This window comes from Saccostrea cucullata, unplaced genomic scaffold, assembly GCF_032062105.1.
Source record: "Saccostrea cucullata isolate Sc308-1 unplaced genomic scaffold, CSIRO_AGI_Scuc_v1 ctg81, whole genome shotgun sequence".
In the NCBI taxonomy this organism is placed as follows: Eukaryota; Metazoa; Mollusca; class Bivalvia; order Ostreida; family Ostreidae; genus Saccostrea; species Saccostrea cuccullata.
The window spans coordinates 195545-208531 of NW_026931903.1; the positions used below are offsets into that span (position 1 = coordinate 195545).

At 32.6% G+C, this 12987-nt stretch overlaps 2 protein-coding genes across 3 annotated transcripts; one reads left to right on the forward strand and one right to left on the reverse strand.

The window, feature by feature from the left end:
- Positions 1 to 767: 767 nt before the first annotated feature.
- LOC134233983 (adenylate kinase 8-like) lies at positions 768 to 7329 on the forward strand. Of its 2 annotated transcripts, XM_062716036.1 has the most exons (11): positions 768 to 905; positions 1229 to 1313; positions 1520 to 1683; positions 1897 to 2047; positions 3775 to 3846; positions 3984 to 4184; positions 4499 to 4630; positions 4774 to 4863; positions 5719 to 5745; positions 6561 to 6702; positions 6842 to 7329. In XM_062716036.1, exons 1-11 carry the CDS (start codon positions 822 to 824, stop codon positions 7161 to 7163), a joined length of 1470 nt encoding a protein of 489 aa, XP_062572020.1. In that variant the 5' UTR covers positions 768 to 821; the 3' UTR covers positions 7164 to 7329. The 2 variants fall into 2 exon arrangements, with proteins under 2 accessions (XP_062572020.1, XP_062572021.1); XM_062716037.1 differs by lacking the exon at positions 5719 to 5745 and having other exon boundaries at positions 769 to 905.
- Positions 7330 to 8101: 772 nt separating this feature from the next.
- Positions 8102 to 12403, reverse strand: LOC134233984 (surfeit locus protein 4-like). Its single transcript, XM_062716038.1, has 5 exons — positions 12331 to 12403; positions 12043 to 12171; positions 11243 to 11506; positions 10071 to 10114; positions 8102 to 9830 (listed from the first exon to the last, which is right to left on the reverse strand). The coding sequence occupies exons 2-5, from the start codon at positions 12091 to 12093 to the stop codon at positions 9377 to 9379; spliced, it is 813 nt and encodes a 270-aa protein (XP_062572022.1). The 5' UTR covers positions 12094 to 12171; positions 12331 to 12403; the 3' UTR covers positions 8102 to 9376.
- Positions 12404 to 12987: the final 584 nt, after the last annotated feature.

The following is a 12987-nucleotide window of genomic DNA, read 5'->3' on the forward strand; positions in this document are numbered from 1 at the left end:
CACACTGATTTTACTAACTTGTGGCCCTTTTCACATAAATCTTATGACTAAGAAAAAAAATAATTCACAATCTTGTAAGATTTTGTTCAATAGAGACATTTATTTTTTTCCTAAATGTTTTTTACAATGTCTAAATAATGGAAAAGTAAGTCTAGGGTTTTTGTGATCTGCTACAATGTAGATCCTTGATGGAGAATGGTAAATTTTTTGTCTTAGTCCTAAGGTTTTTTGTGAGAAGGACCACTGGTTTTACTTACATTTACCTTTTACCACAGAAATGATCAGATTAAAGTTAATTGAAGAGGTTTTTAATCTTTTTACTCTTTAAGTTTAAGCATATTTTAAATTTTTTTTCAATTCGACTGTGTGTATTCAGTCTTTGGTATCTTAAAAAAATGAATTGTGAATGGTGAATTATTGATTATATGAAAGAGTTATTCCCCTTTAGCGCATTTATAAGAATTTGTAAATAAGGAGAGTGCATTTTAAGTTCTAACTTTACTCTAATTGATTGAAAATTTATATTGAAATCAAATGTCTTTGACTTTCTAAACTGTTTGCTCTGTTTAAATCTGCTTGAGGTTATTACCGGGGTAATTAAATTTTGAATTATGATTTTATTTTGTCATTTAAATAATGCAATTTAAGAAAAAAGGTTCTATATGATTGTTAAAAAAAAAACCTCTGTAAATGTTTTTAAAGACTTACTCACTGTTAGCACATCAAGGAATGAAAAGATGAAATTAATCGATCGGGCTCGGGATAGATTCGCATAGCAACGCGATCAACACGAGCGTAAAGCACTAAAAGGACCGTTGAAAATGGACCAGACAAAAAGACCGCTTCTGATTCCTCCCGAATTCTCTACATATGCAGAGGAACATGGCATTTTTGATATGTACAAGGTCTGTATTTTTTGTTTTATCAAACGCCACAACATAAATTGAGACCAACGTTCGAGCACTTGTATGAAACCTGTTTACTTTATGCTAGGCCTAGCGGATGTCGAATATATCAATTTTTAAATATATCCCTTTAGTTAACTTTAATATATAGAGAACTAAATAAAATTTCCTTAAAAAAATAATGATTTTTTTTTTCAGTTCAACCTAGGCCTAATCATTATTTTTAAAGGTAGAAATTAAAAGGGGTTTTTGATTACCACACCCGACTTTGATTATACTATGTACTGATAGCATACTTATTATGAATGAAACATTGTTAACAGAGGCTGATGGAACAGCTTATAATAGAAAAACCTACAGATCCCTTGGCATTTCTTGTGGAACAACTAAAAAAAGAAAATGATGATGGTAAATATGCATTTGTTTGAGGTGAAATGATTTTAAAAAATACATGATAATTATATTCATTATGTTGAGTCCTACTTTACATTTACCACTTAGTGCATAAACATGTAAAAAAAAAAAAAAATTAAAATAAGACAGGTTTTAATATAAAAGTTCTGTTTGAAATAAATTATTCTATTTCTATAGAAATTTCTAATTTCTATTAACAGTACCACAGGTCATTATTCTTGGACCTCCAGCTTCTGGAAAGAAGAGCATTAGCAAACTGTGTGCAAACAAACTCCGTACAGCTCACCTGACCACAGAAAATCTGATTCAGGAATCAGAAACTGACGTCAAGATGAAGGTCATGGACCTGCTTAAGAAGAAAGAGGTAATAGGTCGTGTCTCATTAGCTAGCAATAATGCTTCAGATTCCTAGTATGTGAACTCCCATTTAACCCCAATATTTACACTATTGTGACTGTGAATAGCTAAGATTGTCTTGTGTGTGGTATGTTATTCCTTGCAGGAAACACTTAATATGAATATTTATAAAGGAAATTGACATTCAATGCAGTATATAAACTCTATTTGATTTTTAAAGCCTGTGCCAACAGAAATTTGGACACAGATCCTGACAGAGAGACTGAAACTGATGGACTGTGTAAAGAAAGGCTTTGTGTTAGAGGGCTTTCCTCAGACCAGAGAACAAGCACAGGCTTTACAGTCAGTGGGGATGCATCCAAAGCATTGTGGTAAGGACTTCAAAAGTACAGGTGCAAGTAGACAACGGTTATACATTTTAATTAGGGGTGAAATGATATGCCTCCTTCACGGTTCGACACGTATCGTAAAATTTGGTCTCGGTTCGGTTATTTTTGATACGATACATTTTGATAGAAGGAAACAAATTCAACTGTTGTTTTATGCTTCCTTTTACTTAATCTAGTCAAATAATTTATGTGCAAAATGGATAGAAGAAAATTTGATTGATTTGACTGTTAAAAATTATTTTATAAACTTTAAGTCCACAAAAATTTACGTTTTTTAACTAGTTATACGATGGAGCATGTTTATGCCTTATGCCAAACCCGCCTGAATGAAGATCCTGACCGAAAAATGAACCGAACTGAAAATAGAGAGTTTGTACCGTGTATCGAACCGAGAAAAAATACTGCGGTGAATCGATACCGTGGTGAACCGTTTCACTCCTAATTTTAATTACTACTGTGGAATCATCAATGTTTGTTGGACACCAATGTTTGTAGATTTCATGGGTCACCCTTATCCAAGAATTAACATTCCCATGATCAATATTGTACTCAACATGTTAATTCATTTAATCTTCTATACATACAAGTTACCCATGAAAGAATCTGGGTGGGCTAGGCGAGTCATATGCCTACGCAAGGGCAGGTAAAATATTGATTAAATTTTTTTTTTGCAAATTCAACTTTTTGTTAAATTTGGGTGTTATTTATAACCATATACATACATTAAAGATAAAACCTGAATCAAATGACATACAAATTGATTGTAATTAATCCACCAAAATGGTAACATGCTTTAGAAACCATAAAAATGATAGAAATGGAATGTTAAAACTGTATTTTTTATATAGAGTGGGTCTTCGTACCATTTTTTCGTAAACAAATATTGAAAGGGTGTGGAAGGATGTATCTTTCACCATTTTCAAAAAAATGGTACGAAGACCCACTCTATATTAAAAAGTTAGTTTACCTACTTAAATTTCGGAACATATTCTCAAAATACTCCAAGTCCAATTGTGCGTTTGCTATACATATAGAACTGTTTGCTATTTAAAAGGCACTGTATGTGTGACTTCGTGGCTCAGTAGTCATAGCGGCGGTGTTGAAGCACTTAGTTATTTGTTGCAAGTGTTCGAATCACGATTTTTTGAGTTCAGGTTGAAATTTAGATAAATATATTTTTTTTCACTAAAAACAAAATGAATAGATAAGATGATGAATTTATTTACGGTCAATTAATATATTTCCTATTATAAACAAGTTTTCAAGATACATGTGTATATATTTTGATATGGCGTTTCTGCATGCAAAAACAGTTAAAAGGAAAGGTAAAGCGTACCATCTCCAAACCCCTGAAAACATATTTGATAGAACAATTAACACGCACTATGAAAAGCATCACCTTAAAAAAAATATTGTAGTGATAACCGCAAGATCTAAAAATATAGAAATTGTCATTTGGACGGTACTGTACAAAGTTTAAATGTTTAGGTAAATCGTATCGTACATGTACAGCTATGAAATTTCCGATATGCTTACAGCGTGACAAAATCTGTGTGGGCATATGACTCGCCTAATCCACCCAGATTCTTATGTCCCCATGAACCAACAGTCTACTTACCCAGGAACATTGACCCTAACAAATCACAATGAATAGACTGTATGACAAGAATTTGAAGAAAGAGCATATGAATATATTGCATTTTTTCCAGTTATACTTGATGCACCAGACACAGTCCTTATTGAGAGAGCACAAGGGAGAAGGGTGGATCCAAAAACTGGAGGTATACAGGATCCTTTGTTTCACTAACATGGAGTAGTTCTTTCTATTATAATGAGTAGACCTACTCAACCCTTACATCATTCATCTACATAAATAAAAAGAATATAAATTACTGACAGGACTTCTTTTGCTTTATAGATATATACCACACCACATTTGATTGGCCTCCGAACGCCGAGATCCAGACGAGACTGGAGGAAACTCCGGGTTACACAGAGGAGGACATGGTCAACAAACTTATAGAATACCACAGACATATTGATGACATCTTAGACTGCTACAAAAAGGTCGTCAAAAAAGTCAACGCTGATCAGCCAAAAGCTGATGTTTTCTCACAAGGTATGAAGTATTGCCCATCCTGGCAAGGTGCAACTCTGCATCGATCCTCAGGTAGTTTTATGAATTGATTGTCAATGGATATCATTATCTGTAATGTGTTCATCTAATAAAGAATACAATATGTGCTTCAATTCAAGAACTACAAAGAGATCCAGGGATGTTTGGTAGAACTTTTTTTTTCATATTAACTGAATTGTTTACCATGGTACATAAGTTTTTGTAGACACTTTTTTTTGTCATTTCTCTTTTCAGTTTATTCTTACTTATTTGTTTGCATGTAGAGATTTTCAGGGATATGTCTTTTTTATTTTCAGTATATTCTTACCTCTGTAGTCAGCCTCGATCCAATGCCCCCCACACCCCCAGGATTGTACTGCTGGGACCCACAGGCTCAGGAAAAGGTGTACAAGCTGCCCTCTTGGCTAACAAGTATAATATTGTCAATGGTAAGAAATCTCAGTTTATAGAGTTTTTGACCATTTGTAGAGTTTCATCATTTCTTCAACAATGAGATACAAAGCTTTGACTATATCAACATAATGTGACTGTGTGACTGCTACATGTAACTCTGATGTTGTCTTCTTTACAGTCTCCTCAGGTTCACTAGTTAAGCAGGCTATTGCAGATGAAACAAAGGCAGGACAAGCAGCGAAGGCCTACATTGAGAAATCTATGATGGGTAAGATTTATAAGAAACTCAATTTCATCTGTCAACCTTAGATTTCATTGATCAATTAAAGGTAACCCAATGAACCAAAATTAGTTTCAGTCAAATTGCCAAAACTGAGATTCATGATTTCTGATGTCTTTGAAGGCATTGTAGTGTCATCTATTTTACATTGTGGTTGCTGAATAGTTGTCATTCTGTAATTTGTTCATCTGTTACATCTCATATAATACTTGTTCAAAAGTCACCTTGGTCCAGTTTAGTTCCTTTTTACCCAGAGAGTATTTGTGGGTTTATATTGTGCAGTGTCCTTTAACAAAGTTTCCTTGCCAGAGGTCAAGATCATTACAGATCTCATAAAAATCCTTGTTATGAGCATTTTTTTCTCACCCTGTGAAATCATCCGCCTCATACCTCATTTACACACAGAAGCCCATGGGTAAAGATAAAAGTCAAAGGTCAAGGTCAAACTACAATCACTGTTGTCCTAATATCCTTTGCAAAAAGTGGAGCAAATTGAGATGGTCACCATCTCAAGGAAGTCTAATTGTGACCCAGAAGTTTGATGTTAACATTTACATACCAGTGAACATGAATACAGTGAATACCACAAACTTGGCTTATAGTAGTATTTATGGTAACATATTACCTCCAGATGCTACTAAATTTTTTTTAGACTTGAATTTTAAAACTTGGAAAATAAAATCAGAAACAAGTTGGGTGCAAGTTGATTTCAAATTCATGTGTTTAGAGCTATTTTAAGAATAGGAATATATTTATATATTTTCAATATCTTGTTGTTTCACGTAGTAAATCACATTATCATTGTGAAAAATTGTAAATACATGTATTAATGTTTTCTCAAAGGCTTATATGGGAATGAGGTGGTTAAATGTAAGTAAATAGAGAACATTAGGCAATATTCTAATGTGAATAATGCTTTATCTATTATTTATAGTTCAAATTGATCTCAGTATGTCTCATCTATATCTTCTAAACTGACTTTGTTTCAGAGAATGATTCGTAGACAATATATGCATTATAAACTATACTGTCATTCTTGATTTATCGTTAATGAATTTCATAATTAGCAATGCACAAATTGAATGCTTGTAACATAAAACTAAAAAGTATACATATTAAAGTAAAATAATGCATGATTTATTTATTAGTTAAATGAATCTGAAAAAAATCAAAGTGCACATAAATTAGAAAATCATATTTTGTACTTCTAGTGATCAGGAATAAAATGCTCCCTAAAGGGAGACAACTTAACTTTAGCAGTTAATTAACTTGCTTTATTAATTATGATACAACTGCCATATAGGTATATTAAAATAAAACATATAACTCTACTTAATAAATTCCAGCTTACTATAAAATTGTTAATATTTTATTATATTATATCCTTAAACTTGTGATTTTAACTTACTGGAAATATATCCTTCTGTTTGACGATCTTTATACTTCCTTCATCCTGTCAAGTTTGATTGATTTTTAAATAGATTTTAGAATAAGGTAGAACTTGTGTTGCTGTTATATTTTCTTTGCAGATGTGGATCTTTACAACCTCATTGATCCAAATGTCTATTTTAAACATTGTTTGATATCTTCAGTACATTTAATTTCAAAATGTTCTGTGTCTATGAAATAAGCAGCAGAAAATTATTTTTAGTGACTTTTAACATGTGATTGCTTTGTTTTCCTAGTGCCAGACAACATAATCCTGAACATAATGAGGGACCGCCTCTCCCAGTTAGACTGTGTCAGTAGAGGCTGGGTCCTCCACGGTTACCCCCGCACAAGAGAGCAGGCCGAGGCCCTGGCCAAGGATGGATTTGTTCCTAATAGGTTAGATCTTATCTCATTCTTCTGCAACATTCACTAAAAGTGTCTTCAGTTATAAGTGATATTTCTCAAAAATCTTTTGAGTTTTGAAGTTGAATGCTAGAGTGGTTTTCTAAATTACCAATGTTTGCATTTTTTGTAGGGTTTTCTTCCTGGATGTTCCAAATGACTCCGTTATTGAGCGATTAACATTACGTGCCACAGACCCAATCACTGGAGAGAGATATCACATGTTATACAATCCTCCACGCACTCAGGAAATCAAAGAGAGGCTAGAGAAACATCCCAAGGATAGCGAGGATGCTGTCCGCCAGAGACTGGCCGAGTATAACGCTTACGTAGAGGAAGTGGCCGATTATTACACCGAGGCGCAGCACGTAAACGCAGACCAAGACCCTCACACAGTGTTTGAGTGTATTGAGAGTATGATCGTAAATCCACTGCCAAAGAGATTCTCAACATAATCGGGAACTTTCCCTTTTAGTGTTTGTGTATATAAATGACATTTCAGTTACATTACAGATGACCGTTTTTTACTTGTATTAATGTTGGTTATGTTTATATGACAATTTCCATTATAAAATATGGCATTTTTTATGTGTACCATTAAACACTCAGTATATAACTGTAGGAGAGTCTTATTTTTCAGATTTTTATTTTTTCATTCTATTACGCAGAGTGAGATTTTGATTAGCTCCCTTTACATTACCAAAATGTTGGAAACAAATTGGCCCTTGCAGTGAGAATGCATGCTTAATGTGAAATGCGCCTACTTACTTAATTCATTCAGGAAGTGAGAATGCCACACAAGACTGATCACTGAAAATTTATTATGATTAATTATTTTATTCATTGAATATGTAACAATGCCATGCCAAGTACAAACACCTAGAAGTAATTATATGTATGTGTGTCTATATGACGTCCTTTTATACTTTCCTCTAATAATCAACATTTACCTCATACAAGAATTCAACCTACAGTCAGAGGAAGATATAAAGTCCTACCAAAGTCATCTGTGCATGTATTTACAAGTTATAGATAGACACAGACTGGTCCCCATTATATCAACTACCAGTAGTCTATAGATAGACACAGACTGGTCCCCATTATATCAACTACCAGTAGTCTACAGATTATACATCCTCCCGTTTCTTATAGACCTGCTATAGTTTTGAAAAGCAATAAAGACTGGTCTTCAAAAAAAGAGACCCCCTCCTTCCATGCAAATAAATGTGAATACACACATATATCATTATGTGTATGTAAATTGCATTCCAAAAGAGATTTCATCAAACAATAGAAACCAATGCATTCAACCATATTCTCTTATCCATTCATCAGAGTTCTCTCCCTTTTAAATCATTCTGCAGACCACAACTGGTAAAAGACAAAACCCAAATAAAACATAGTATTTATTGGTATTTTTCTGTGGCAGTAATGACAATCATGCAAAAACAACATGGATGACTTTTACACTGGCATACTTTTCTATTCACATTTACTGGAATCTAACACAATGAAGCACAACTAAGGAGGGTCATGCAGAAAATAACTAATCTGGCACAGATATAATATTATATGTAGTGTATATAGCACACATATACCACACATGCATTTAAGCTCAATTAAGAAAAATTTTTCCCTTGAGGTATTATTCTCAATCAAAAGTTCTGTGAATTTTTCACAAATCTATTGATACTGGTATATAGTCTAAAGTGTATTTCATGTATCCCACTGTCAAACACAGGAGGCATGTCAATGAACAGAGCTCAAACATTTCTACTTATAAACATGGTGGTAAATTGTTGCTTTTCAATACTGTAAACACATATCAATAAGGATCTGAAAAAAATCTATGATGGGCTAATAAATAATTTACAATGTATAAATTAATTATCAGCAGAAATCACAAAAAGTCCATTTTCAATGTATACATCAGTATAACAGAGGGGCATAATTTCGAATTTATGAACAATGTCTCTACAAGTATACATACCAAGTTTCAATAATCTTTGATGTGATTTGTGAGAAATTGAGCAAACTTAATGTTTTTTTTTTTGAATTTCTAAGATTAAGCACCATATATTATTTCAGAGACATATACACTGTACAATCTAATAATTTACCTTTGGCAATCAGCAACTTTAATAAATTACAACCTGTGATTAAACGTTGGACAATGTCAACAACATGACCTAATTTTTCAGTTGCAATGACTAGTGAAATAAGATTTATAAACATATATATTTGTAACAGTATTTAGAAAAAAATATAATTAACTGGTGAAAAATATTTCAATTTCAGGATAAAATCTTTGAGATAGAGTACTAATGGTAATATATAAAGATAACAGATAATATGATCAAATACATGCACATCAAAATATATACATGTATATAAACAAATACTCCTTTGTTTTGAATGATCATAAAATTTATTTATCAGTGTTCACAAGACACAAAAATTTATATCTGACCTGCATCAATACAGCTTTCAACAAAACTAAAACACATAAATAACATATCATAAACAATGGGTGTACAATGCAGTTGAAATACATGTACTTTTCTAGCTTTTTCTTCCTTCAATTATTTTTACATGCATACTTAACACTTTGCTGTAGTGCCTTTTCTCCGTCAAAGTTAATATAAACCTAAGCTATAACAAACTGAGACTACCATTTCTTTTTGTGTTCATCCATACTAACACCACCTGGTCCATAAGCTACTACAAGCAAGAGTCCACCGACGACAGACAAGGTCTGGAAAAAGTCATACTTGAGGAAATCTCTCATCGGTTTGTACGCTGGGATATTCCAGAAGGCATTGAAGTAAACATTGAGAAGGGTTAACCAGATAACAAGAACTAATGCTGATAACTTGGTCTTGTATCCCACAGCTATGAGAATGATAAGTGCAGTGCCCACCAAATTCTGAATAATATGGAAGAAGTCCATTTCAAATCTTAGCAGGGTCAGAAACATCAATACAAGAAGAATTCGGCCGCTCAACTGCATGTACTGTTTGGGGTTATTCTCGCCAAGGGAGGGAAGTCCAGCAAATAAGCTCTTTCCCTCTGCACGGTCTTCAGCCAAAAGCAGCAATACACCACCAGCTAATGCCAAGTTCCTACAATGTATGAATCAAACTTTAAAAAAATTCTCAAGAATGCGAAGCAACATGAAATTTATCATAGAGGTCATGGATTGTAGAATGCTTGATACTGAACTGGTGTTTTTAAAACAGAAAATAGCTTACAATTCAAGCTTTAAAATCATTGCTCATTAATGTTTATACATTTGGCAGAAAAAGTCTTGTCTTTACCAATTTATTTTCTCTGTGCCATATGAGAATGATTCAAATACATACCTTAAAAGAAACTTCACATCCCATAAAATGCTGTAAGCAATTGTCTGAAAAAGAGTAATAACCAAAATTAAAGGTCAATAAAGACAATATATTTCATACCGTAAATCTGGAAATTTTTACTATAGATAAATTTTTAGCAAATTTGCGCGTACATTGCATTCGCAAAAATATTTTTCTTAAAAATACATCAACATGTGAAGAATTTTTTTCTGAGAACTTGTGTCGTTTTTTAACTCAGTGAATAGGCGTCGGTATGCACTGGTCATTTTTAAAAGAAACCTGTTTACACTAGTCTACTATATAACTACAAGTTAATTACCTGTGCGTGTAAATTGCCCTCATTATATGCAATATCGTCCGATGATTTGACAAGCACTGAGGCGGTATGCCCGTTTTTAATTATTTTCCTCAATTAATTTGCCAATAAAGAGAGAACTGTCATTTTATCTAACCGTGTATCAACACGGGCGATAACTCAAACTCAGTGCATTACTAGAAAGTTCCAAATGCAAACGCGGCATGTAAATTTTAGGTGAGAAAAAAACCAAACGTTGAGAAAATTAGTTATACTAGTATTTTTTATTCATTTGGATTATACTTCAGGTTAAAAGGCATACACAACCTCTAAAATGTTTGCTATAATTGATTAAGAAATTATTTTCCGTGCAAATCCTTTTGTATTTTTATCAAAATTGTTTCGGAGCGATTTTGCAATATCTTGCCACGTTGCGAGTATACTCGTCTGGTGGTATTCTAACTAGGCATATTATTTGAAACATAACCTGATATGAAAATCTTCAGTGATTTTTATTTTTAACACCAGTGACAATTCGCAAAAATTTGAAGCGTAAAAATTAATCAACAGCTTTTTGACCCAAATTTGCAAAAATAAATCGACGTAAAAATTTCCAGATTTACGGTATATGATTTTGAAATGTCAAGTCTAAATTGTTGTGGGATAGCATAGAATTCTATTCATTTGTTCTTCGTTTACAAGAAAATTATCCTGTTTGATAAAAATTGTTTTGAGGGAAAAAAAGTCATGAGCTAAACAATATTGTAACTTACTTTATGAGGAATTTAAAGAACTTGTAGTGTTTGAACTTCTGTAAGGCATTCATATAGTAAATATATTCTAACCAAAAATTCTCAGAAATGAATCATTTACTAACCTGTAAAACTATGATTCCAACAAGAACACCACATGCTATTGTAACTTTAAATCTGCTCAGTACCATTATACAGCCTCCTAACTGACCCACCAGATTGACGATTACAAACAAGGTGGCTAGGATGTAGCCGCACCCCCAGGTGTGGTTCATGTAATCCCTCTGTTCTCCCCACTGGTTCCACATTCTCAGCCCGTCTTCTAAAAACGTGCTGATGAGGCAAAACCTGGCTACGTGTGGCAGCACATGCTTACTTTTACGGAGAACCTAAAATATATTTGTACAATATAGCAATACATTTGTATATTTTATCCATTCAAAATTTATTCATGACGTGACCTATTCTAAATGACACAGTGACCTCATTAAGCAAATTCGTCCTCTCTGGCTTTGTTCATAGGTGAAATTAAGATATCTGTATAGTTACACTTCTTGCTGCTTGTTTTGAAGCATTTGGTAGGATTTTCATATTCAACATCATCACTATACATAGTACATTTGTACTACTGTACATAATTTTTTCCCAATACAAATAATTAAACAGTAAAACACACTCAATTTTATCCTTAACACACAATTTACCACAAATCATTTATGAAGAGATTCTATCACTTTAGCCTGTTAAACAAAAATTAACAAATACTGTGGCCTATGATTTGTAAGTTTGAGATAGGCACTTTTCATCTGAAAGTATTATGATGTGTAAGACATATGATAACTTGTTTCAGTGTTACATACTTGTTTTCTAGTTGCAGTCTTTGTTTACACGTGTAAAAAGCTGTAGAATTATTAATTTGTGTTACCTGATCAGCCACATCCTCCGCTCTATCAATAAGTTCATTTCTTTGCGCCATTGTTTTGGAATATCTTGTCAGTGTGTATTCTGCTCTCACAGGCCACGTACCCCCATGAGAAACCGGAAATGAGAAAATCTAAAAGTAGGAATCAAACGTTAAAAATCTTGAAACTTTCAAAACGCATATTTTACTAAAATCAGAAAACTCTTTTACACTTTCTTTCATTGCATAAAATAAAATACCCCAAAAAGTATCTTTACAATTCTATTACACTGAATAAAACAAAAATATTACAATAAGTTTTCCGATTTGCCGGTATTTCTTTTAGGGTGTAACTTCATTTACTAGAACAGCCGCCACGTTATAAATTTAGAATCCGAGCCCGACCTATTTAAATTTCTGTTATCTGTTTGTCGTAAAAACGTAAACATCAAAATTTGTAGTATCTTTTGAATGAGAAAAGATATGACTGTCATATGTTCATTACCTCTTTCAAGAGATTCCAAACATGTATATAGTTAATAACATGAATATTGACAAATAAATAAATAAAATTACATAACCTTTTTTAAGATGATAAAAATTTAATTTCAAAGACCTTTAAGTCAACAATTTCTATCGATACATATAAACTAATACATGTTGATAATTATGCAATAACAACAATGTTTGCCAGAAAATTATGATCATCGAGTAAAATAAATTAATAAACAAACTTCACGCATGTAAAGGTTTAAAGTTGCAAAAAAAAAAATCAAAGACTACTATGGATAGACTATGAAATAATCAGACTTGAATCTTCGAAATAATAATGAACATTTATCATTGTTGTTTATGAAAGCAAATAATATGAATAAAGTGTTTGATTAATTATATAATTTGGTTTATCAAAATGTTTAGATCGAGTCGCTTAATTTGAGGAATACATTTTTTTAAATATCAATGATATTT